This window comes from Lineus longissimus, chromosome 4 (assembly GCF_910592395.1).
Source record: "Lineus longissimus chromosome 4, tnLinLong1.2, whole genome shotgun sequence".
NCBI classification, from domain to species: domain Eukaryota; kingdom Metazoa; phylum Nemertea; class Pilidiophora; order Heteronemertea; family Lineidae; genus Lineus; species Lineus longissimus.
Genome location: NC_088311.1, coordinates 25,480,885 through 25,508,172, shown reverse-complemented (window position 1 = coordinate 25,508,172; position 27,288 = coordinate 25,480,885). Strand labels below are relative to the sequence as shown.

General features: G+C 43.1%; 1 protein-coding gene across 4 annotated transcripts; it reads left to right on the top strand.

Annotated features, from left to right (window-relative positions):
- Positions 1-391: 391 nt before the first annotated feature.
- On the top strand, positions 392-26,989 carry LOC135487098 (alpha-N-acetylglucosaminidase-like). 4 transcript variants are annotated; one of them, XM_064770464.1, is made up of 23 exons: positions 392-457; positions 2,937-3,003; positions 7,893-8,053; positions 12,567-12,751; positions 12,986-13,133; positions 13,596-13,666; positions 14,075-14,236; positions 14,778-14,843; positions 16,406-16,469; positions 16,825-16,895; positions 17,253-17,327; positions 18,768-18,852; positions 19,064-19,213; positions 19,634-19,770; positions 20,024-20,096; positions 20,628-20,714; positions 21,193-21,278; positions 21,404-21,508; positions 21,792-21,975; positions 22,548-22,591; positions 22,763-22,820; positions 24,788-24,887; positions 25,195-26,989. In XM_064770464.1, the coding sequence occupies exons 2-23, from the start codon at positions 2,937-2,939 to the stop codon at positions 25,392-25,394; spliced, it is 2,379 nt and encodes a 792-aa protein (XP_064626534.1). In that variant the 5' UTR covers positions 392-457; the 3' UTR covers positions 25,395-26,989. The 4 variants fall into 4 exon arrangements, with proteins under 4 accessions (XP_064626534.1, XP_064626531.1, XP_064626533.1 ...); XM_064770461.1 differs by lacking the exon at positions 392-457 and adding an exon at positions 630-730; XM_064770463.1 differs by lacking the exons at positions 392-457; positions 18,768-18,852 and adding exons at positions 630-730; positions 18,616-18,697.
- The last annotated feature ends 299 nt before the right edge of the window (positions 26,990-27,288 follow it).

Genomic DNA, 27,288 nt, shown 5'->3' with positions numbered 1-27,288 from the left:
GCCTACTTCTTTGGCACCAGATCCTACAGTGTCCGCAACGGACGGCAACGTCGAAGAGATAAAGGGAAAACTGATGCGAACAGTTTATGATCCTCACAGACGATTCAGAAACAATCTTCTGCAATGATTCCTATCCACCTCATTGGCAGCCTACGCTCCTATGTAATATATACGCCTTTATGATTAGTCAGGCATGGGCACTTGCTGCCTTGTGACAATTTTTTTGTCTCACCAATTTTCCATCAGGTTGGATTTTAATTTGTCTGATATCCACGATTGAATGCTACTCCCCGCGACAAAGCATAATGCCGAGAGCTTTATCGCCAGTCACTGATTCAGTTTCTGTGTTTTCAACATAATAATTTGTCTTTTATATTGCGAGTGCTGATCTGTCGCTGGTCACTCGTGTGAGAGACTTCAGCGCAGCAAGCAGTGGTCCGTCCCTCCCGCCTTGAAGGTGAGTCGATTCTAATTCGGTTTTCTATGGCAAACTCATTTCAGTCATGCTCCTTGTTGAGTGATGATTATCAGGGATTAGTTATCATTATTAAGTGGTTTGGGTTCACTCTGCTTCTATTAGTCATATTAGTCATTCGTGAGACTCGATTCTAATCCGGGCCGATCACGCAAATTGTTGCCATCCTCTCTGGTGTATTGATCAACGTAAAGCTGGGATAAGTTGGAGCTGTTCGAGCGGTCTGGATTGATTACTGATATGTGGCGAGGAAAGGTAATTAAGTACCATATTTCACCATTGTCTTCACTCACTGTTTGGTTTTCACACTTTCGGACTTATTTTGTCATCTGGCGATAGATTCATAACATGTTTCAAAAGTTCAGTTCCTCTTTTATTCTCCTGGTTATTCCGGGTTACTAGTTGCTATTCCTGGCCAAGGTTTGTGGTGTGTAGGCCTATCATACGAAGTACTATTCATGAAAGGACAATGTATTATAAGAGCATACCATTAGCTCGAGGCACTCCCCCTTGAACAGTCCCTGACCAACTCATAATTGTGAATAGTCTGGCCAAACAACTGTATAGTTTACAGTATTGTTTTCAGCTCTGCCATCCTGCTCCATTTGTCTGTCATTGTTACAGAACATGTGCCAGTTCTAGTAAAAAAAGGTGTTTAGTTTCTGCAAAATAGCGATGATAAGCCAGTGTTGTTCATCAAGTTGTCATTGCCTGGCACGGGATAAATCATGCGTGCTGCCGTCATCTGTGTTTCATTTGATCACGGGCGGTTAAGAAGGAGCATTGTTCTGTTGCTTCTCTCTGCTCGAAGGATATGTTCAGTGTGCATGTTAAACGGCCGCTAATTACTAAATTAGCCTGCTGCTCGTCTGTGGGATCAGAAGAAGGAGAACTTTAGGATATAGGCCTACATGTAGTGTCTAACAACGTTTCAAAGTAAGTACACTAGTTGCAACATGGCTTGACGTTGACCAGAGCTGAATTTGCAAATACCTTTCTATCTTTTTTTGTCGATTTCAAATCTAGTGGTGTATGTTTTGAACGTTTACCTTGTGAGGTGAAATGACTAAGAAATATAAATATAAATGAAAAAAAAATTTTTTTTGTAATTTTGATTTTGTTTGGAATTTTTCATAAGATCAAGCTTGATGATCAGGGAGAATTATCTTATGACGAATTATCTTATGTTTTATCGCTTCAAATTGGTTCCCAGCTGAGTTGAATCCTTTCTGAGTGAGCTCACTACAATCAGACTGCTATATTATGTATTCTGGTTTATTCACATTAAAGTTACAATGTGATGATGGAATAGAAGATATCTGATCTTATAATTAGATTCTCTCTATTTGATTCAATGGTAGAACTGTTAGTGTAATCAATGTTCGTATATCTCTAGCGGATTTTGAAATGATGTTGGCAAGTTGAATTACTCGTTCTTGGTTTGGATGTAGGATTCTTCACTCAATTCTCAGCCGACATTTGGCGTGATTATATTGTAAAAAAGGAATAGTGTGTCTTATACTATTCAATATACAAATGTATTGTGCTCAGCTGGGGAAAATCCAGGAGTGTTTCCAGAGGGTGTCGTGTTGAGTGTGTTGGTGCCCAATGGGCAAATGGTGGGTCCCTCATATTCAATATGTATGTATTAAAACCTGGATTCTCTTTGATGAGATTTCAAGCCAATTCCGGAACCGTAGAATGTCAAATATTCAATATCCTGAGGTTTGCTAATGATATGACTATACTAGGAAATTGTTCTAATTTTCAACCTCTTCCTCTTCTCAATCTTTTCAACAGTATTTTCATGGGTAATACAGTATTTTCATGACACTGCAGAACCCTTTGTGAAGTGTAGCAACCGTTTCTAACACTGCATGCTTTATGGTTGGGGTTAAAAAAGGTGAAACAATGGTAAAGTGAATTAATGGCATGGTCAGAAAGGTAATGTTAATGAAATGAAATCCCCGTCCCGTAGATCGTTTATTAATAAATGAACAATAAAGTGACACATGGGATATGATTGTTTTATTAAGCAGTGATTTTTTTACCTCTTTATTAATTCTTCATGACTTTGTGGACTGAGTTAGTCACCAGCAGTTGATTAAAAATCGGTGTTTTAAAAAGTAAGCAGTGGTGTTCCAGTAATAATGAATGGCTGACTACAAGGGCCAGTGGAAACCACGGTTGCGCATCAGAATTGTATCAGTGGTGTGCAGAGTACACCCCTCTCCCTTCAGCTTGAATGTCCAAACAATTTACTCAGTTTACTTTGGTCCTTGTGCACTTGACATGGTGTCGGTTGTTCTCAGGGATAGATAATGCAGATGAAAGTAAAGGTATGAAAAGATGCCTCCCTCCGTCTCATGTCTGTCCAGATGAGTTGGCCATCATCATGCACTCGGCTATGCCTGAGACAGAAGGCCTGCTATTCTTACATCAATCTTATGCTTTCTTTCAGATGCTGATCAGATTGGTGAGATTGGTTGGCCTCCTGGTGGTGTTGCTACAGTATTCTCAGGCTGCAGGTGAGAAAAATATTTTACAATAAAAAATGCCTGGTGTGAATTGATGAGTGTTGAGCTTTATGATGGAACAAGCTTATATTATGATGCCATCAGTACAACAATGTTGCTACCGGTTTCTGTTGCTTGGGGGAAAAAAAGAGTGTACAAAGCATTGACCCATGATGTGAGTTACTGCATGACCCGGGAAATAATTGGTGCTTGGGAATTGCTTATTGTGAATACAGTGGAACCCCGGTAACACGGATGGGACCAAGTCAAAAAAGTTTTGGGACTGATGATGTTGGTTCATTTTGAGTAAAAAAAAACCAAAAAAAAACAGTGAAAAAAAATTTTAGTCTTAGAAATTTTTTCAGGGTTAGGTAGGGTAAGGGTAAGCAAAAAAAAGTCAAAATTTTGAAAATTTTCAAAGTCAAAAAAGTTTTGGGACTGATGATGTTGGTTCATTTCGAGCAATTGAAAATTGACATGGCGTCTTTGTCGCACAAATGTAGAATTCTATTGCTGTCTTGCTGCCTATAGTCAGTCACTAACGAAGATCCAATGTCTGTTGATTTTATGTGATAGATAACTGTTTGAAATGCCATTAAAGGGTTAAAGAAAGTTAGGATATCGCTTTCATTGTTGGCCAACAGCTGCATAATTTCATAGCAGTTCTATCCATTGTTGCATGATACAACGTTGCCTTTGTTATGGACTTGACTTCATGTAAATTTGGCCCATTAATCAAATGGCGATAGTTGGCACAGCTCATTTGACTAATGCGGCGATTCAAAGGAGTCGCCATAAAGGACTTAGCCGACCACCTGCGAGCTGATTGGCTCACCTTAGCATGCTAGGATGGACCAAATTATTTTCGTGCTATATTCGAGGCAAAAAACGTATCGGGTCTTGTTCATAATATATCGGATCTTTTCTCTCAGGGTCGGCCTAGCCAAGTCCCTCATTATATTAGTGTCCCCAATCACCCCAAGCCAACCGTCACTCTTGCTACTTACTAATGGTCACAGACACAGAATGTTGATGTTGCGTTGCCTAACGTGGCAATTTCACCAACAGATGATGTGGGCTGCAACGCTCCTGCATTGACTTATCCGATTAGTGAGTAATTGATATTGAGGCATTTTCCCTGCTAGCTGGGTCACAATAGCTGCTGGTTTTTGTTGGGTGATGGGTCAATGATGATAAATGTCCTCTGGGCTACCTTTAGAAGGAATCAGTTGTTTAATTAATCCCTCTGGCCATGCAGGGCCCACTACTGATTTAAATTCAACGGCAGGTTTCACATCAGTGTGAGGCGTTTTGGGTAAGTCTCGTGAAGTTGAAACTTTACTGGCTTTGCAAATGACAGATGAAACGCAAACTTTGATAGTGTGAAAATTTCTACTCTTATGCAACCATTTTAAAATAGTTGCAACAAACGTGAAATCTACTCTGTCTCCAATTGAAAATGGGCAAGTCACTTACTTTTAGCGGTGCCAACAATTCACAGGGCGCTCTACAAGCGAGCATCATCATTTGAGCATCATTGAAATGAGGGCAGTGTACTCTTGGATGAGGCAGCGTGATATAACGATAATCCGATGATCCATCATTGTCACGGACAGTCAATTGTTCAAACTCATCCCCAATTTAGAGTTATCTGTCTGTGAAATGGGGCATTTGGCAATAATGACCAATATTCATCAATAAATGTTGAAGCTAATCAACCGTTGGGAAGAAAATACATGAAACTTAGTCAGGCTTTGTTTAGATGAACTGACTCATTCAAGAAGAGATAAAGATCATTTGCATTAATCCAATTTCAATGTTGTTTTTGAGTGATTTATGACTGAGTGACTAATACTGATTGAAGGAGTGATTGGATTTTGAAGTCAGATGTCAGATACGATTCCTGACACCGTTTTGACAGTTGATGTGACTGGGTTAACACAAGTTATCTCGCTTCCATGACACTCACTTTTAAGGAACCTTAGCAATCTCTGTATTTTCACATGAAAATCTATTTCCCGATTTACTGTCTATTGGACAGTAAGGGTTAGGCAATTTGCTCCATCGAATCAACCAGCTCAGTTTGTGTTCAACTATGATCACCAACTGAGCGGCCACCAATCCATACCACAACAATAACGAGGGGAAGAGCGTAAACATCCTCAACTAGATAGAAGTCATGATAGTTGATGAAATCTTTATTAACCAATGAAGTGCAGCCTCGACCACCAGTCGATATCGATGTTTGTAAATGCGATAATCTCGTTTCTGATTCTATCATTATCCATCCTAACGCCGCGGCTTTTCCTCCATGTGCAAAAATGAATCTAGAGGATGGCCCATGTAGCGCAGGAGTAGCGTTATAACAAGCTGCTAATAACTCTCTGGTGAAGTTAGCAGACATATGTGGTCGACTCTAATTAACGAAATGAGGGAAGCCAGCTGCACATGTAGCAATGAAAAAGGAAGTTCGCCTAACCTTAGCAGAATTGGCTGAGGTACGAAGCAGCGGTAACGTGTTGTCTACTCATCCTAACGAACTCATTAAGTCGTTTGAGTTGATTAGGTGGAACTGATGCATACGGAACACGGATTAACCCTTTGAAGTGCAGGGGCATAGCACAAGGTACGAACTGTTGCCTTTAGTCTTCTGAAGTTAGTACAGGCATCACTGTTAATGGTTGCATTGCTCTGGAAATATCAAACTAACTGTATTACCTAATTGCAAACTATTGTATAGCATGTATCTGTAATGAAGTTAGGCATGGTAATGCGGGCACATCTGATGAGCGTAATGTTCTGAAGTAGCGTTCAATGAGTCTGAAATTAGTAAAATCCTAGCGATCATCCAAGTACTATTCATGCTTGAGGAAAGTTGGGAAGCAAATATTTGTCAACTTCTCATATTTGTAGCCCGAATCCTTTTGTAAATGTTGTGAGACATGACTTCACTCCTTGATCGTGAGAGGACCCAAGGGTGATGGTATTGGTGATACTAAGGTGATCCTTGTCTAAGCCTTATCTTAACAACGGGCTCCTCTCAGCGGGCTCCCCAAAAAGCTGGCCTCTTGTTACTTCAGACCACGGGCCCCACTCGGCTTGGTGCCCCAACAAGTTGGGCCTCTTGTTACTTCAGACCGCGGGCTTCTCTCAGCCTGGTACCCCAAAAAGTTGGCCTCTTGTTACTTCAGACCACGGGCCCCACTCAGCTTGGTGCCCCAACAAGTTGGGCCTCTTGTTACTTCAGACCACGGGCCCCACTCAGCTTGGTGCCACAACAAGTTGGGCCTTCTTGTTACTTCAGACCGCGGGCTTCTCTCAGCCTGGTACCCCAAAAAGCTGGCCTCTTGTTACTTCAGACCACGGGCCCCACTCAGCTTGGTGCCCCAACAAGTTGGGCCTCTTGTTACTTCAGACCACGGGCCCCACTCAGCTTGGTGCCACAACAAGTTGGGCCTCTTGTTACTTCAGACCGCGGGCTTCTCTCAGCCTGGTACCCCAAAAAGCTGGCCTCTTGTTACTTCAGACCACGGGCCCCACTCAGCTTGGTGCCCCAACAAGTTGGGCCTCTTGTTACTTCAGACCGCGGGCTCCTCTCAGCCTGGTGCCTGAACAACCTGTGCCCGGTTTAGAAAAGCGTCTACTCTTGAAACAAATGTTGCACATTTGATAACTTTCTCTGAAAGGGCTTTGTTTCCGTGGTACAGTGTGCAGTGTCTCATAAGAAATTGCCACTTAAAAACAACAAATACGATACAAGATCTTGAAATAAATCATGCATAAACCACCGCTACACAAAGAACATACAACTATCACAATCAGCATGGGTATTGCTAAAACACTGATCAGACAAATCATGCACAGAAAGAAAAAGAGCATCTTGCCACAAATGACTTGAAGAGTGGAAGCATTCTGAAAGCACTTATTTGGAACATCGAGTGATCTTTAGGGGGTGATCATGAGTAGATAGAGATGGTCGTATACCCCATCGATCAATCAGCTGTCCAGGGTCATAAAAGATCACCATAGCTTGTTGCTTTGTCATCCTGCTCTTCTTCAGATGAGGCTGGGTATAACTCTCAGTTTTATGTACTGACAATGTTCGCCAGTTGAAAGGGAATGAGTAAAAAAGGCCCTGCTGACCTATCCAACTGTAGACTGGAATGGAAGCTTCTCCTGATAGGGCTTCCCTTACTCTCTTCACTCATCTATTTCATGTGCTGACAATGTCGGCCATTTGCATAGTGCATTATACGTCAGACATGTCAGATACCTGCAGCAACGAGCCACAGTAAGGAGAAGTAGGAAATATGGTTCGGCGAACTGAGACTGGAAAGTGTTAACCAAGGGTCCAAACATTCCAAGTGTCAGTCATGAGTCATCATGGCATAGTCGTGTGTGACAGTATCTTTTTGATCCCTCCTCCTCCTCCTTAATCCTGGTCAAGGTCGGATGATGCCCTCATCGATCAATGTTACATCACGGCGAGACGGAAACAATCTGCCTGTTGAATTGACTCATTCTGCATACAGATCGAGTGGAAATAGACGGAGGGAAACCATTTCTCGGAGGAAGGCGATCATTTCCTTCATTATTTGCGAACGAGCTGAACAAACCCACAGTCCATTGATCTATCAAGAAAAATATTCTTGGTCGCCGCAGAGATGCCAGTTAGAGTCGGTTGGGATGTCTTCTATGATTCAGCTGTGATTTTGTAGAAAAGTTCACTTGTCTGTTTATCTTCACTTGCTTTTCAGACTCTCGACCAAGTTGAAGAAACCACACACTTGACATGATCTCATGCTTTATAAGGTCATCCATGCGCTGTTGCTGAAGAATGTGTCACCAAGAGCGCTAGAGGAAATTTGAAAACTCACAACGAATTCATCTTTCCCTTGCAGATTTCCAGTCATTGGACCACTTGAAGAGTTCCACCCCTCCCTCTGTCCAGGAGAGAACCGTGGCAGACCTTATCAAGAGGATACTACCGACCCGTGCCGCCTTTGAGTTCACTGTTGAGATCGCACCTGACCTTGGGCCTCCAAATAGAGACACGTTCCAGGTAGGTCAACACCGAAACTAGGTTGTCAATCCTGACATGCGTATGTTGTTGGCCCTGTTTGCAAGAAGATGTGGCTATGTGTAAGCCACTGTTTAATAGTAGTCTACGATCCAGACCTGGAATATGTAATTGATATCAGTTCCCGCGTTATCTGATGGCCTCGGTTTGTTTTACGCTGAGTGGCATATTCGCTGCAAGCAGGTCAGACTCTGATTAGGACACGCTCAATATAGCCATAAACTATTTCCGGGATGGAGAGGCATCCGTGATTGACTGGATAGCAATCCAAAAGAAACAACCCCAAGCATGTTGTCTGTTGGACAACTAACTAGCTACTAGCTCATGCTGACCACATGGGCTCCATCCACCGACCCACTGATGGGTGAAAGATAAAAAAAATCATAAATATGTTATGGAGCAAACTTAGAAGAAGACCAAAACTTCGGCGAGGTGAAAAAGTCAACTCATCCTTTCACATGTGGTACTAATCTGATGATTGATGCTCTGTCTTATGCGTATTTAGTGGAATTCTAGTTTTCCTATGGGTATCAGCGGCCTTTCAACTCGTTGATAGTTTTCTGACTCGTCCTATTTTCCATTCAACGATTGTAGCTCCAGCCCCAAGCCTGGAAGGAGGAGGAGGGTTTAGCGTGGGCCAGCTATATACTGAAACAGTGATATCAAATTCATAATTGCACAGGGCTGACTGACGCAGTCTCCTGGATAACTTATCCCATCTAGAGCTATGTAAAGTTGATGATGATCGTATTCTAATGCAGTCTTCCTCCGAAGCAGGAAGGTCTTGGGATATGCTGACTCGCTGATGTAAACTAATGAGTGAACTTATTGATGTTGATGTATATATGGATATTAGGTTCCCAACAGATGCACATATTTTAGCACTATGCAGTGGAAGTGCTCGGAGATTCTAAGAGTAAATAATGTATGATTTGGTTAACCCTTCAAACGCTTTGCCAATGAATGATATCTATGAATGCGACCTGTGACCGTGACAATATTACAATTGATTGTGTTGATTTCAACGCATTGCAGGCATAGACATCGATTGTTTGTTGAGTGATTTGGCAATATCCTGAACCAACTGTATAAAACTCTTTTGAAGTTGCCATACCTTGTGTTATCTGAAGAAGATAATAGATATGTGTGCGTTCCCAATGAAAAGTATTGAGACGAAAATGTGTTTGATCCAGCATGGCATTGTTGTCATCATTCGATGATTTCGGGCCGGGGGGAGGGGGGCCTCTTGAAGACTATGGGGACTGAAGCACAACAGTAGCTTGGTGACTCGATATGTATTGTAAACCTTAAGTGGAGTGAACTGAATGACGTGTGTGATGGAATTTGTATCTCACGACAGCCAAGACAACTCCTCTTGATGTTAATCTCGAGATGCTGATACCATCAACATTGATTTGGAATCCACTAAGTATGTCCAAGTCTGTCTCCTTGAGAAATGTTTGCGAGTGTTTGAATCGTGTCTCGCTGGCTGGCCGCTCCACTTGAACTAATGGAGTTATCTCCGTCAGATCAAGTCAGAACACTAGATATTCCCTGCGATGTTCTATCGGTCAAAAATATGCAGATGGGTAATACTCCTTTCTATGAGGCCAATGCTTCAATCTCCCATCCTGTCATATTTCAACTGCATATTTGGCTGGAGTGGATCCATGAATGTTACATTGTTGGTTAGGATTATACTCTAACGCTAACTACATGGTATCATGGTCAGCAGCATCTAATATTGAAAAGCTAAGCAATTTGATGATGACTTGAATGAGAAACACCGTTAACATGCCTTGCCACATGCTTTCAACATGTTATCTATGGACAGGGCTGTATCACTTGGAACCGTTCGTGATTTGTAAACAGTGCTTGAAGGAAACAGCAGTCAAGCTTCTTGATTCTGAGACACCATCATGAGAGTAATATTGATTGGGTGTTGGGACCTCACTTGACTTAGCCCAGCGAAAGGAAAGTTAATTAAGTTTCCTAATATCATATATATGTGTACTGTATAACATATGATATAGATGGATATCTATTGACCCAGAGTTTAATCTATCGCCCCGTCTTGCAGCGTAATACAATTAGAGCAGTGTGATTTCCTGTAGGACATCCTGCCTGGTCTAATTTGTGGTTGCCACTCAAAAACTTTGCCTGTTCATATTGAGAGGACAGTTTGACCTTTCGTCTCTTCGGGTCAAATTGGCCAAGTTATTTTGTTGTTGCAATGGAAACTGACCACTAGATGAAAATAAGCAAGTGAAAAAAGTAATGGAGCCTGTGACCTCTCTCTGGACAAACGCAGTTATTGATTACAAGACAAGATTGGCTCGAGTTCAACCAGCTTAAAGAGGCTATAGTCTGGCGACTCTCAGATTTTGTTCAGCAATTCTTGACACCGAAGGCTCTGAAATCACAAAGCTGGTGCAACAATCATCAGCCCAGAAGTCTTCTAGCTATCAGACTTGATCAGATATCAGTTTCTAAGACCTGTAAATTAAAAATCTCCCGCACCAAACTTGATGGTGAAAAGATGTGATCAATAGAAATGTAGCCTGTCTGTCGAAGCTGGCTTATTTTTGTCGAACTGTCAGTTGATACGTTTTGATGGGTTGTCAAGTTTTTACTGGGAATGCTTCTCTGAGCATGTAAGAGTACATGCTGATACGTGATTGGGAATGCTTCTCTGATCATGTAAGAGTACATGCTGATACGTGATTGGGAATGCTTCTCTGAGCATGTAAGAGTTCATGCTGATACGTGATTGGGAATGCTTCTCTGAGCATGTAAGAGTACATGCTGATACGTGATTGGGAATGCTTCTCTGAGCATGTAAGAGTACATGCCGATACGTGATTGGGAATGCTTCTCTGAGCATGTAAGAGTACATGCCGATACGTGATTGGGAATGCTTCTCTGAGCATGTAAGAGTACATGCTGATACGTGATTGGGAATGCTTTTCCAACCTCCAGGACCCTTATATGCAGTGTCGCGGCATTACTCCTGTGTGGACGTTTCATTTTAGTATGGATGGCCAACGGCAGGGAGTCAGGAGCGGGCTCAGGACACAATTAAATATCCGATAGGGTCCGTGTACATTCTCAGATTCTGTATAGGCTACATTTTCGTGATTTACAAAAAAATCAATGCTGGGTGTTTCATCGAACTTTGCAGAAGTGCAATCAAATAATAAATGATGAAAAATGAAAAAAAGCCTCATCATCTTTTAAATAGACTGTATATTGGTGTGCTGTGTATCTGCTCCAGTGATATTTGACACTGTTGAGGAGCACCTATTAAGAAAATTTGATAACTGCTAACTATGTTAGGGCAAATTTGGGCCTAGAGGATTTGATAATTACTGTGTTTGATAATAGTTGCATTTTCATGGATGGATTGGACTCACCCTGGCTGCAGTTATATTGTAAAAACTGTTGAGTTGTTATATTGTGTACTGGAAACCACTTAGTTTGATGGAGATGTTTATGCTATAAAAAACAATATGAATGCCTGTTTTTGAAATATTTACTAATATTTGATGGAATAGTCTGGCCATGTTAAGTGATAATTGGTAACAGGTGCATTATGAGTTCCTGATGCAACCTACACATTGTTAAAGGGGAGTGTTAGCAATGGTCTCCAGGTGACTTAACTACTTTTGTATGCACAGTGAGGGAACTGACTTATAATGAAGTATTCCTCAAACAAGCTTGAATAGTTCCTATGTACTGTGATATAAGGGAGACATCTACTGGCAACTGCGAGAGTCATTATCTGGCCCTGCTGGTTCCTGCATGTAGTCTTCTTTAATGCATCCTGGATCGCAGAGGACAGGCCAGCTACAGGTCTTACACAAGTGTAAAGCTTGTTGCTATCATATGCAAGAGAAACCCCATAGGATTGCTGGTAACTTTCAACCTTACGACGACTGCTTCCAGATCACTTATTAAAGTGCATATCCATTTAGTAATTAGCTCAAAACTCATCAGCAGAAACATGCAGTTATTGCCAAATCTAATATCCTAAGGGATGGCAAATGCCAAAATGAATTTGCTCAATGCTTTAACAAAATGCATCGCTTTTTACATGCATTCCAGTTCCAAACTCATCTGGGTGGCTTTAGGCAAAACAGAATTATCTTACTGATCACCTCATCAATTTGGGATATTTTGGGATGCAGTTTTGTAATCTTGCGGATGTTGAAGATGATTTGTCAGCTAGTGAGTGATCTACATGTACTTGTGAATAGCCATACAGTGATCCAGGTATGTCAACAAGAAATAAGACCACCAGGAGCACGCCACAGGCAAAAAAGACACCTTCTTGAAAGTTTTTCTTGGTCATGACTTCTTTTCATGGCCTCCAGAGATCCTTTTGAGTCACAGGTATATCTGTTGATACCATTTGCCCTTACATCTCTCCCAACAGCCAATGTAAAATGGTTCAAACTATGATCCATTCGTCAAAACTGTTTCACTCTACTTTCAGCTTACCAACTATAATGGAGGTATCAAGATCAAAGCGAATAGTGGGGTGGGTGGAGCGTGGGGCTTCCATTACTACCTGACCCAATTCTGTGGTGGTCACATTGCCTGGGAGGGACGACAGCTTAATATTCCAACAAGGCTGCCAAGAATACCGAATGGAAAATTACAGGTTACCACTAATGATAGGTAAGAGTTGTGGAAGGAATGTCCTGTGAGGTGATACCTGCCATGATGATGATTACCGAGTTTTTATGGAGAGGGCAGCTTTCAACACGCTTAGCCTCGCCCAAGTTGACATTCACCACTTCAGCATCACCCGGCTGTCTGTGACCAGCAAGATTTCAGTACTTCCCCAAATATATATCATCCAAAGTCTTGTTTTCTGTCACTGATATGATTTCTGTAGTGTCTTTTTTTCAGGTTTCGTTACTATGCCAATGTGTGTACCGTGAGCTATTCGTATGTTTGGTGGAACTGGACACGCTGGGAGCAGCACCTTGACTGGATGGCTCTGAATGCTATCAATCTGCCATTGGCGTTCACCGGACAGGAAGCAATATGGCAGAGGGTAGGTGTTTGTTCTTAAGTATTTGAAGTCCAGTTACCAAACGAGCTGCTTTTGTCATCAGGCCTGCCAGGTAGGCTTCCACACCAAGTTTGAAATAGGGTCAGCTTTACAACCTCCAAATCTGCATGCTATTGGTTTCAGGAGGATCATATTTCCTCTTGCCCATTCTTTCGAAGTCAATGTATAAGTTTGAAGTTTTCTGTAATTCTGCCATTAAAAAGACTTGCTCTAATGATTTAAAACCAATGAGAATCATTCTCAATGTTAGCTCAAGTACCTTGGTTTTACAGCATGGGATCAGTACATCATAATGGTTACTTTATGGAGACCAACTGTTCCAATCCCTCACCATTCACCCGAAGAAGGTTCACACGCTGTCTTTGATAAATGTTATTGCTCTTTGTTTACCTGTTGGTTGATGATTTTTGTACCGGAAAGCAAAGATTTGTTTATTTGTTCCAGGTCTACCTCAAGTTAGGTTTTACTCAGGACGATCTTGATTCTCACTTTGGTGGACCAGCATTCCTAGCATGGTAAATATTTACTTGGTCAGCCACTGATCAATGCGTTCCTCCTCTGCGTTCCCTCTTGCCTGTGGAAGTTTACCAATGTGTAGAATACACCATCAAGACTTGGACACAAGTTTCAGTTGTTGGCCGAGTGATGCCATGTTTGGCCAGGAGGAGTCCATATCTGGAGGTACTGTACACTGGTTGATTTGTTTGTCATGTCTCCCAAAAGGACATCTCTTGCTCAAACAGCGGTGATCCTTCTGAGAGTCAAACCCACAACCTCCTGATTATGAGCCTGACAGTCAAACCACTATGCCACTGATCTCCAGCCCTTATACTTTTCACCATGAATATGTGAATATTATCAAGTCAAGGGTTCTGCAGCTATTTTTCTTTTGTGATATTTATATTTGTTGGTTTTGATTCCAGGTCTCGTATGGGGAACATGAAAGGCTGGGGTGGCCCCCTCCCTCCTTCTTGGTACGCAGGCCAACTAGCCCTCCAGCACAAGATCTTGGACAGGATGAGGAGGTTTGGTATGGTGCCAGTCCTACCAGGGTTTGCTGGTCATGTCCCTGGTGCAATCAAAAGGTGAGATGATATCATGTATGTTAAAGTCCATGTACTGCTCAGACAAATGTAGTCAGAGTTGAATTGACTTGACTATCTGATGAATATCCTGATGTTCCCTTCATCCATCATATTACACAGCAGCAAGTAATTAGTGATACCAGCTCCATTTCCTGATGTTTCGTAAATTCCATCTGACCACAACTTGAGCATCGATCGGGTGATGCTAGCCTTGTTATGAGTTGCATCATTGTCATATGTCATGATATGCATTATTAAATACCGACCAATCAGCCTGCTGAGTCGCTGCGCATTCAAAACTAGATTGATTCAGTAATTGAGTCTTAGTTTTGGATCTAAAAACGGATTTTATGCCAAAGTTGTCTAATCTGTAGAAATGATGGTTGTCTCGTTATCTGTTTGATAACCATCAGGTAATATTCTTAACGTGTTTCCTGTATTCCCAAATGAAACAGTTTCTGGGGGGAGGCAGTTGCAAGGGTGAACTTGCAAAAAAAAGTGAAAAAATTATGACAAAGTTGTTTGTCTTTGTCATTTACAGGGTGTTTCCAAATGCCACCGTCACGCAGCTGAAGGATTGGGGGCATATGAACTCAACATATTGCTGGTGAGTAACAAAGACTTGTCGGCAATGAAAGGGTTAAATGCACTCACCAGCATTGAATGAAAATAGTTCAAAATTGGTAATTTAAAACGAAACAGTCATAGTGGATTATCATGTAAAGTGGATTAAACTCTCGAGTTATCAATATTTATCTTGTCAAGATGCTCAGAGTAAATTATAATCCTTCGTGTAGATTCCATCAGATAACATTTATAAGAGAAGGATTAGTCAGCAAATGCAATTAAAAGCAATTTTCATTTTGTTTGGTTTGAAATATTGATCAACACATGTAATAATTCTTATGAAATTGTGAGTGGGAAAGGCCATACTGCAGTTGTGATCGCTTGATGAAATTATTCTACTTAATCAATTTAACCCTTTGCCTATGATATTTTTGTCCAAGTATATAATCTGGCATAGAATCCAGCTGGTGGGTAGTGCCTACATGCAACATGAGCTCACCAGTCCTCACCTGGGAACCTTAGGATTTTAACAAGGCCTGCTTTGAAACTCCCTACTTTTAAAAGCATTCTTGATTGAGCCACTTTAATGTGCAGCAAAAGCTAGAGGACCAATCACAAGAGCCCAAGTACAAGTTAGCATTTGCTTCCTCTCCACTCAATATTAGATCAATCACGTTTCCAAGCCGGAGATTTCTGTCAGAAATGACTCTTGACTACGACTTGGTGCCGAATGAATGTGGATTGTTTACAACAGTTGTAATCCATTTATAAATGATTACTCAGTAAACATGAGCGTGAATTGGTGTAAAAACCAACCATCAGATCATACGCAGCAGATGGTTTCATCACCTGTCCATAGATGTCTTGTTGATCACTTTGAAAATTCTGTAAACTTGATTATTTTCACAGCTTGGTATTGTGGGAATTTTTTCTTGAAAAAGCTCATTATGTGATTTTGTCCTGTCACTAACTATCCTAGTGCTGTTTCTTGTTGAGGATGGTTGTTGTAATAACATTGATCTTCACACCGATATTAGGTCCAAAGAAAAAATCACCCTGAATAGCTTATTGGTTTTGAAAACACAGGTCATTAAATTGTGCTGAAATTCAGAAGCAAAACATAGATCCTGCTGAGCAGACTGGAGTTGAAAATTGGATTATAATTGGAAATGACTCGTTCTCTTTAAAACTTGTACAAAAAGTCATTTGTGGATGATCTGCTGTGAGAAGGCTTGTTCGGATTGCTGCCTACTCTAATATTTACAGCAGATATAATTCATTTATAAGTTGATTACTCAGTAAACATCACTGAGTGCACGCCCTATTCACAAACTAATGAGCTTTCTCAGCAGGGTCATGTGCTGATTCCTGTAGCTCCAGCCAGGTGGCACTAGTGTGTATTCTTAAAGGGAATGTATAGGCGAGGTCATGGGGGTTGGGATTTCAAAGGGACGGTTGCAGAAAAACTTTAGAAGGCAAGGTATTGTCTTGTTGCTGGTGTCACTTTCTGCCAGCCAGGGCCGAGATATCTGATGGTATGAAATAGTATGAAACCTGATAACCAGTTTCAACCTTAAAACTCTTTCTTTGTTTCTGTTCCAGCACCTCCCTGCTCGACCCGGAGGATCCTCTGTTCCGGCAGATAGGGAAGCTTTTCATTGAAGAGGTGAGTGCAACCGCTTCATTTCATTGAGGTCATTGCTTACCAGGACAAAAGAAAATGCCCTTGCTTATATCACGTATTCTTATATCTGCACAAAAAATCAGCTTTTGAGATTATTTTTAATGAGAATGACTCCAATCTAATATCACTTCGAAGTTATGATGAATATGCAATCAACAATACTTACCTGGCTGAAAGAAATAGAAAATAATTCACTCACATCACATTATATGGTATCTGCCACAAAAATCTTTTGATCGTAATTAACGAGAATGACTCAAATCTTAATTCAATGTATTTGTCATGAGTCTAATTGGTTGCCGTAGAGATGTGTGATTAACTTTCCATTTATTTTCAGATGATGAATGAGTTCGGTACGGACCATGTGTACAACGCGGACACCTTTAATGAAATGACACCTCCGTCGAGGTGAGTTGTAGATTTCAACATCATCGTCACATTCATCATCATCATCATCATCATTACAATTTTCTTTATCTTTGTGGTGGATTTATGATCCAAGCACTTTCATAAATACAAATGATTGTGTTTGAAAGATTTTTTAACATTTTGATAGCATACAAAATGCGTTCAGCTTACTAAAGCTTTCAAAGTGCATGCAAACTACTTCTCACTGACAGTCTCTACTTGGCTGACCTGAAGATTTGATGAGGTTGTCGCACATCCTGGGAAGTTGGTGGTGGCTCCGTCTTGATTCAAAATATCATCATCATCATCATCTTGGCATCATGGCCCAGAATTAGGCATATGTCTTGTTCATTTCAGTGAACCATCTTATCTGAAGAAGGTTGGCAAGGCCGTGTATGACGGAATGACTGTGGCTGATCCTCAGGCGATTTGGTAAGTTATTCTACCTCTCGTATGTGTGAACGGGGCTTGGATATCTGGTAGGGTGGAACCTCAGGTTCTCGGACAACTGCCTTGCTAGTTATTGTACCTCTCGTATGTGTGAACGGGGCTTGGATATCTGGTAGAGTGGAACCTCAGGTTCTCGGACAACTGCCTTGCTAGTTATTGTACCTCTCGTATGTGTGAACGGGGCTTGGATATCTGGTAGAGTGGAACCTCAGGTTCTCGGACAACTGCCTTGCTAGTTATTGTACCTCTCGTATGTGTGAACGGGGCTTGGATATCTGGTAGAGTGGAACCTCAGGTTCTCGGACAACTGCCTTGCTAGTTATTCTACCTCTCGTATGTGTGAACGGGGCTTGGATATCTGGTAGAGTGGAACCTCAGGTTCTCGGACAACTGCCTTGCTAGTTATTCTACCTCTCGTATGTGTGAACGGGGCTTGGATATCTGGTAGAGTGGAACCTCAGGTTCTCGGACAACTGCCTTGCTAGTTATTGTACCTCTCGTATGTGTGAACGGGGCTTGGATATCTGGTAGAGTGGAACCTCAGGTTCTCGGACAACTGCCTTGCTAGTTATTCTACCTCTCGTATGTGTGAACGGGGCTTGGATATCTGGTAGAGTGGAACCTCAGGTTCTCGGACAACTGCCTTGCTAGTTATTCTACCTCTCGTATGTGTGAACGGGGCTTGGATATCTGGTAGAGTGGAACCTCAGGTTCTCGGACAACTGCCTTGCTAGTTATTCTACCTCTCGTCTGTGTGAACGGGGCTTGGATATCTGGTAGAGTGGAACCTCAGGTTCTCGGACAACTGCCTTGCTAGTTATTCTACCTCTCGTATGTGTGAACGGGGCTTGGATATCTGGTAGAGTGGAACCTCAGGTTCTCGGAAAACTGCCTTGCTAGGACTTCATGTCACAGTTGGCAGAAGCTAAAGCATGATTTCTGGACATTTTGTTTCAACTTCTGCCGATGGTTGTGCTGAGTCCTCTGAGAGTAGTGAAATGACAAATGTGATGAAGTGGATGAGTGTCCCTGGTGGAGATCTGATCCCCACATTAGGTGACTGAAAGGAAGGCCAATAGCCAATAGCACCTAACATAAGCGGCTTGAGAAGAGAGAGATTTCCCACATGCCAAGTACGTCGAAGAACATCAACATAAAAATCATTTTAAAAGATTTCCAAGGGGAGGAGCTAGGTGGATCATTTCCCAGTGCTGACTTCTTCTCTCTGAGTTACTTGACCGCTGTGTAAGTATAATTCCCTGACTTTCAGGTTAATACAGGGCTGGTCTTTTGAGAGGTCCCGGTTTTGGCAGCCATCCCAACTCAAGGCATTTGTGACTTCAGTCCCAAAGGTATTGTGGCGTGAGACATTTGTCCTTCTTCAACCTATAACCTCACCCTCACCCTCCCTTACCATTACAGGTTGCTCCAAGGCTGGTTGTTCTACCACCAAGCTGATTTCTGGCAGTCACCACAGACACAAGCTTTCCTAACATCAGTACCCCAGGTAAACCCTGCTTGTTGATTACCTTTTCCCTATATCTAAGGACATGCATGATATCTATATACAGTGGAACCCCGGTAACACGACCACTCATGGGCCTGTGGTTGAATGGTCGCATTACCGCACAAGATAAGAGACAATCTTTGAAACCTTTTGTTAAAGGATTTCAGTCTATTTCTCTTCAATCAAAGTCACTCTTCTCTCTCACTTTCAGGGTAAGATGATCGTGCTGGACCTAATGGCCGAAGCCTTTGCCGTTTATAACAAGACAGCCTCGTTCTACGGACAGCCCTTCATCTGGTGTATGTTACATAACTTTGGAGGCAACCTGGGGCTGCATGGCATGATTGACAGTATCAATAAGGTAGGAAGGGAAATTGACTCGAACAATCGTGTCGATATTTCTGACAGCTTTAGAAATAGATAACAATATACGACGAGTGTGGATATCTTGTGGCTGATGAAGGGACAGTTTCAGCCTGTTCAAACAAGGAGCAGTGTGGTCTAGTGGTAAGGTCACTCCCATGAGGGTCACGTCTTCCAATCCCAGAAATGCCAGTGTTGCTTTCCTTGGATTGCTTCCATCTTTGTATGAGACACTGAATCAAGATTCCTTGTAGCCAGTGTCTATGCTTGGGCAAGCAAAAGATGCCATCTAAGTGGACAGGAGTCAGGAAACGCAATAAAGTCACATTGCTTTTGACATCCATGGATATACGAGACTCTCATTACTTCTTGCAAGTCATCTTTTTTCCTAAAAGGAGATTTGTCTTATATTTTGTAGGGTCCAATAGTGGCCAGGAAGAACACAACAATGATAGGTATCGGGCTGGCGATGGAAGGTATATTCCAGAACTACATGATCTACGAGTTCATGCTGGAGAATACATGGAGGCAGGAGGAGAGGAACATCTCACAATGGTCAGTCAATAGAGGGCACCTCCTGCTTGTCGCACTAAAGTCTTTCAAGCACATGTCACGACCTTCAAGTGTTCTTCTGTGCCTCTGCCATTCAGTGCTCCTTTGACTTATTGGCCTGATGACTCCCACTTTAAAGTGACTTCAGAATGATCATTGATCCACCGAGGTTGTCTTATACCAGTAGGCTATTCTCTAACCTCTAGCTCCCACCTGTCCAGGCTATTCTCTAACCTCTCCCACCTCTCCCTTCCAGGATGGGTGAGTACGCAAGGAGAAGATACAACACTCACAATAGCCACCTGAAGAACATGTGGACCATACTCGCTGTAAGTGGCTTCTTTCAGATTTGTTTATTGTAGCTGGGTTCACAGAAACGATATTTGTGATTGGGGATCAGCTTTCCCTAAGAAATGGGTTCGCGGAAACGATATTTGTGATTGGGGATCAGCTTTCCCTAAGAAATGGGTTCGCGGAAACGATGTTTGTGATTGGGGATCAGCTTTCCCTATTAAGAAATGGGTTCGCGGAAATGATGTTTGTGATTGGGGATCAGCTTTCCCTAAGAAATGGGTTCACGGAAACGATGTTTGTGATTGGAGATTTCCCTAAGAAATGGCTTCATTGGTTCATTTAGATGGACAGTCAATATGAACATCACTCTCCTCTCAATGTTGCATCTAATAGTAGATCGTGTTGCATGGTTTGAGGCCAACTGAAATACTAACTGTATGGTTGTCAGCTTTACAACCGAGACAATGTTTGTAATATGTTGTACCAAGTATGGATTTGGTACCAACCTTGGTCAGTGGAAAGATGATATCGTTATCATAAAGTAACTTGGAACCATTCTTTTTCAGATGTCAGTATACAATGACAGCTCGCTCGTTGCCCGTCATCTCTTTCATATCATCACAAGAAGACCATCTCTCTCCCTCAAGCCACTGGTAAGCTCTCCCTCTAGCCACTGGTAAGCTCTCTCCCTCAAGTCAATGGTTAGCTCTCTCCCTCAAGCCACTGGTAAGCTCTCTCCCTCAAGCCACTGGTTAGCTCTATCCCTCAAGCCACTGGTATAGCTCTCTCCCTCAAGCCAATGGTAAGCTCTCTCCCTCAAGCCACTGGTAAGCTCTCTCCCTCAAGTCAATGGTTAGCTCTCTCCCTCAAGCCACTGGTAAGCTCTCTCCCTCAAGCCACTGGTAAGCTCTCTCCCTCAAGCCACTGGTAAGCTCTCTCCCTCAAACCACTGGTAAGCTCTCTCCCTCAAGCCACTGGTAAGCTCTCTCCCTCAAACCAATGGTAAGCTCTCTCCCTCATTTAGGACCTTAACCAGAACCTGAGTCTGCCCTCTCTAGCATCTACAAAAGTAGTGAATCTTATCCTTGACCTACTTGTTTGGAAGTCTAATAATCATCTTTGTCATTGCAGCTGTGGTATGACCCGGATTCACTCTTCAAAGTTTGGAACATCGTTGTCCATAATGCTAGGAGACATTCAAATAGCGCCCTCTACAGGTAAGTGAACACACTGTATGATGTACTTGGTGAGGCCACAACCGGACTTCTCATAATCATGTCATGTTTACATCAATTCCTGGAGTCTGGACTCGCATGTATAAGTCAAATGTTTGACTTTTCAGGTATGACTTAGTTGACATCACGCGTCAATGCCTCCAGGTGCTGGGCATCTTCAGGTACATGGGAATCATGACCGCTTATCGGGACAGGGATGTCGAAGCTATCAAGTAAGTCGAATCTGCCTCCCATCCGTCCCCACCATTTAAATTCAAAGGAAGTCTCTTGTCTTTAATTTGAGACTCCAGTTCCAACCTGTCCGTGTTGAGGGAGCAATGGCTGCCCGTACCATCTTTCTCTGGCATTTCAAGCAGTGTTTACCTTCACTTGACCAACCACCACTTTCTCATGTGTGCCGCAGGCAATATCTGGTCCAGTTAACACTGGTTGCCTCAGAGTTACAAAGGGGATTATTCTGCACGCTTCTCTAATATTCAAGTGGCTTGTTTCCAGGGAAGCTGGTCAGAACATGTCCGAGCTGCTTGATGACCTGGACAGCATCCTTGGATCTGATGCTCACTGGCTGCTGGGGAGTTGGTTGGAGGAGGCAGCCAGTCTTGGTACCAATGCCAAGGAGAAACAGCTTTATACGTATAATGCCAAGAACCAGATCACACTGTGGGGACCTGAGGGAAATGTAAGTGAGTCTGACTGTTAATGGATAATCAGCATCAGGATTTCAACCTAGCTCCTGATAACCACTCATTGTCTCATCAGGTGAAATGTATGTTCTTATAGAGCACTTCATACTGTGCTGAAATAGCGCTTTCAATCATTCCTCAGCCTTAAATCAAGCAACCTATCTATAAAAACCAAGGAGGGCACATGCTGGGCTACAAGTGGCCATTCCAGGTGAGTTGATGTGGGCACATGCTGGGCTACAAGTGGCCTTCCAGGTGAGTTGATGTGGGCACATGCTGGGCTACAAGTGGCCATTCCAGGTGAGTTGATGTGGGCACATGCTGGGCTACAAGTGGCCATTCCAGGTGAGTTGATGTGGGCACATGCTGGGCTACAAGTGGCCATTCCAGGTGAGTTGATGTACCAGGAGATGCTGGCCTTGACCATCTGATCACAGCTGTGCTACTAACTGTGCTACCATGCAAGCATCTATTGTGGAGGAGAGGGCAAATCCTTTGGAGCTTAGGTTACATCACAGATAACTCTGTCAAGTCTTTTGAGAACTAATTTAATCCATTCTATTTTCAGATTCTTGATTATGCAACCAAGCAGTGGTCCGGGGTAGTTAGCAGGTAGGTAGTGATCTGAGATGGCATTGTCAGTACGAACCTCAGCCACAATGGTACGGATTAGATTAGGCATCAGCCAACCATGAACAGAGACCAAGGCTGCATATGATCAAGTCATTAGATGAAATGAACACTCACTCATGGGTCATGTTTGTTTTCTCTGATTGATTGCAGATACTACAAACCACGCTGGCAGCTATTTGTTCAAGCTTTACTAGCATCTGTGATAGAGGTAAGCTTTAGGACAGCTGGCTTGTTGTTCAAGCTTTACTAGCATCTGTGATAGAGGTAAGCTTTAGGACAGCTGGCTTGTTGTTCAAGCTTTACTAGCATCTGTGATAGAGGTAAGCTTAAGGACAGCTGGCTTGTTGTTCAAGCTTTACTAGCATCTGTGATAGCTGAGGTAAGCTTTAGGACAGCTGACTTGTTGTTCAAGCTTTACTAGCATCTGTGATAGAGGTAAGCTTAAGGACAGCTGGCTTGTTGTTCAAGCTTTACTAGCATCTGTGATAGCTGAGGTAAGCTTTAGGACAGCTGGCTTGTTGTTCAAGCTTTACTAGCATCTGTGATAGCTGAGGTAAGCTTTAGGACAGCTGGCTTGTTGTTCAAGCTTTACTAGCATCTGTGATAGAGGTAAGCTTAAGGACAGCTGGCTTGTTGTTCAAGCTTTACTAGCATCTGTGATAGCTGAGGTAAGCTTTAGGACAGCTGGCTTGTTGTTCAAGCTTTACTAGCATCTGTGATAGCTGAGGTAAGCTTTAGGACAGCTGGCTTGTTGTTCAAGCTTTACTAGCATCTGTGATAGAGGTAAGCTTTAGGACAGCTGGCTTGTTGTTCAAGCTTTACTAGCATCTGTGATAGCTGAGGTAAGCTTTAGGACAGCTGGCTTGTTGTTCAAGCTTTACTAGCATCTGTGATAGCTGAGGTAAGCTTTAGGACAGCTGGCTTGTTGTTCAAGCTTTACTAGCATCTGTGATAGCTGAGGTAAGCTTTAGGACAGCTGGCTAAATGTTGCCAAGAACGGACTGACTGTCTTGCAACCTGACTTTTTAGTGGACTGACTGTCTTACAACCTGACTGTCTAGCCGACTGACTGTCATGCAACCTGACTGTCTAGCCGACTGACTGTCTTCCAACCTGACTGTCTAGCCGACTGACTGTCTTACAACCTGACTGTTTGGCCGACTGACTGTCTTACAACCTGACTGTCTAGCCGACTGACTGTCATGCAACCTGACTTTCTAGTGGACTGACTGTCTTACAACCTGACTGTCTAGCCGACTGACTGTCATGCAACCTGACTGTCTAGCCGACTGACTGTCTTCCAACCTGACTGTCTAGCCGACTGACTGTCTTACAACCTGACTGTTTGGCCGACTGACTGTCTTACAACCTGACTGTCTAGCCGACTGACTGTCATGCAACCTGACTGTCTAGCCGACTGACTGTCTTCCAACCTGACTGTCTAGCCGACTGACTGTCTTACAACCTGACTGTTTGGCCGACTGACTGTCTTACAACCTGACTGTCTAGCCGACTGACTGTCTTACAACCTGACTGTTTGGCCGACTGACTGTCTTACAACCTGACTGTCTAGCCGACTGACTGTCTTACAACCTGACTGTCTCGCCGACTGACTGTCTTACAACCTGACTTTCTAGCCGACTGACTGTCTTACAACCTGACTGTCTACCCGACTGACTGTCTTACAACCTGACTGTTTGACCAACTGACTGTCTTACAACCTGACTGTCTAGCCGACTGACTGTCTTACCATCTGACTGTCTAGCCGACTGACTGTCTTACCATCTGACTGTCTACCCGACTGACTGTCTTACAACCTGACTGTTTGACCAACTGACTGTCTTACAACCTGACTGTCTAGCCGACTGACTGTCTTACAACCTGACTGTCTCGCCGACTGACTGTCTTACAACCTGACTTTCTAGCCGACTGACTGTCTTACAACCTGACTGTCTAGCCGACTGACTGTCTTACAACCTGACTGTTTGGCCGACTGACTCTCTAGCATGCAGCTCAAAACTCCTGAACACAGAAGAAGGAGCTTATCTTCAGTGAGCCTCCAATATTTAAGTGGCAATCCTTCTTCTTTTCATGCTATGGAAGCCACAGACCAACCCCCCCCCCCCCCCCCTCCCAAAAATCACCTAAATATTCTTGTGATTTGTTCTTTTTCAGCATAAAAAGTTCAACAACACTGAGTTCAAGTCAGCAGTATTAGAATCCGTTGAAAAGCCTTGGACATTTGATGCTGTGCCTTATTCAACACAACCACAAGGTACAGCACGGATTGCTAACATATCATGTACTCTTTGATGTACTGTCAGCTGTGGCAGTGAAGTCTCAGACGAACTGGCAAGCACGTCCCCTGCATGTCCAATGCTGCCCTCCACACGCTAAAAATCAGCAAATCTGCATGCATAGTAACTGCACTAAGGCAATAGTTTATGATCTATATAGACCTGAGCCTCAAGTAAATCTGATGAACACGATCAATGACAGATTGAAAGTGGACATGAGAACTGTCCCCACCTACATCATGTCCTCTCATCCTCCACCAACACTTCCTTCCAATCTTCTTTCAGGCGATACCATCAAGATAGCAACATACCTCCATCGCACCTACAGATCTTTAACTCACAGTCAGCTTACGAGGAAATTTTATGCAAATTTACCCATGTTGTGTCAAAATCGTAAAATATGTGCTCGGAACTCTGGGAAATGGTTGTCGAAGGAGATAAGACGACGGCGTCGACGGAAACGTAGCAAGACGCATAGTGACTGATGCATTGTGGGTAAGCGGGAGTACTCGCTTCATCTTTGAGGAATCCTCTGCTGGTGGACTGGCAGGAGGTGGAATTGCTTGTTATTACGACTAAGGCAGTGGACTGAGGAGATTTATTGTATAGCAGTGTTCAACTGTTGTCATCAGTCATCGCTCCCTATTCATCACAATTATGTGTCGGACCTGGCTGTGCATTCATTGGCTGGGACACTCACTGGGCTGGGCATTCATTGGCTTGTACATTCACTGGGCTGGGCATTCATTGGCTTGTACATTCACTGGGCTGGGCATTCATTGGGCTGGGCATTCATTGGCTTGGACATTCATTGGCTTGGATATTCACTGGGCTGGGCACTCACTGGGCTGGGCATTCATTGGCTTGGACATTCATTGGACTGGGCATTCATTGGCTTGGACATTCATTGGGCTGGGCATTCATTGGCTTGGGCATTCATTGGGCTGGGCATTCATTGGCTTGGGCATTCATTGGGCTGGGCATTCATTGGGCTGGGCATTCATTGGACTGGGCATTCATTGGACTGGGCATTCATTGGCTTGGGCATTCACTGGTCTGGGCACTCACTGGGCTGGGCATTCATTGGCTTGGACATTCATTGGACTGGGCATTCATTGGCTTGGACATTCATTGGGCTGGGCATTCATTGGCTTGGGCATTCATTGGGCTGGGCATTCATTGGCTTGGGCATTCATTGGGCTGGGCATTCATTGGGCTGGGCATTCATTGGCTTGTACATTCATTGGGCTGGGCATTCATTGGCTTGGACATTCATTTAGCTGGGAATTCATTGGGCTGGGCATTCATTGGCTTGGACATTCATTGGGCTGGGCATTCATTGGGCTGGGCATTCATTGGCTTGTACATTCATTGGGCTGGGCATTCATTGGGCTGGGTATTCGTTGGCTTGGACATTCATTTAGCTGGGAATTCATTGGGCTGGGCATTCATTGGCTTGGACATTCATTGGGCTGGGCATTCATTGGGCTGGGCATTCATTGGCTTGGACATTCATTGGACTGGGCATTCATTGGGCTGGGCAATCATTGGCTTGGACATTCATTGGGCTGGGCATTCATTGGCTTGGACAGTACAGTACAAAACTTTTCATTCAGTTCATTACATTTTGCAAAGACAGTGGGAGGTGGGGCAAGTCCATCATGACACTGTGGAGTGTTGGATTCACACAACAGACTGACTTGGACCAGAGAATGAATCACTGATGTAATGATGATTCTTGATGTGAATGCATCACTCAAGTTTTCATTTCTGATTTCTAATGAGGGAACTCTGTAACACCAGTTTGCAATATTGAATTCCAGTTTCATGTTGCAGTAGTTGGGCAAGTACAAAATAACATATGTTTACCATTGTCTGTTGTAACTGTTGTAATATACTAGTTATCAGTGGTGCTAATTTACGATTAATACATCGTTTTTACATGTTTTCACTTTGTTTTCTAATTGCAACGAAACAGGGTTTGTCAGTTGTGTTCAAGGCAACTTACATGTACATAACAGACAGTAACTGGAAGAGATTTCCTATCAACTTTCGTGTTCTAAATAAAAACAAAACAAGAGCATTGTGTTCCAGGCCTGTTATTTCATCATGTGTTCTTCCAGGTAAACTAGGTTCAAACAGAGTGACTCCAAGTGTCTTCAAGGCAGGTTGTTCCCCCAATAAACCATCTCCCAGCTAGAGCTAGTACTGATGCCTGTCTTCAAGGCGGGTTGTTCCCCCAATAAACCATCTCCCAGCTAGAGCTAGCACTGATGCCTGTCTTCAAGGCGGGTTATCCCGCAATAAACCATCTCCCAGCTAGAGCTAGTACTGATGCCTGTCTTCAAGGTGGGTTGTTCCCCCAATAAACCATCTCCC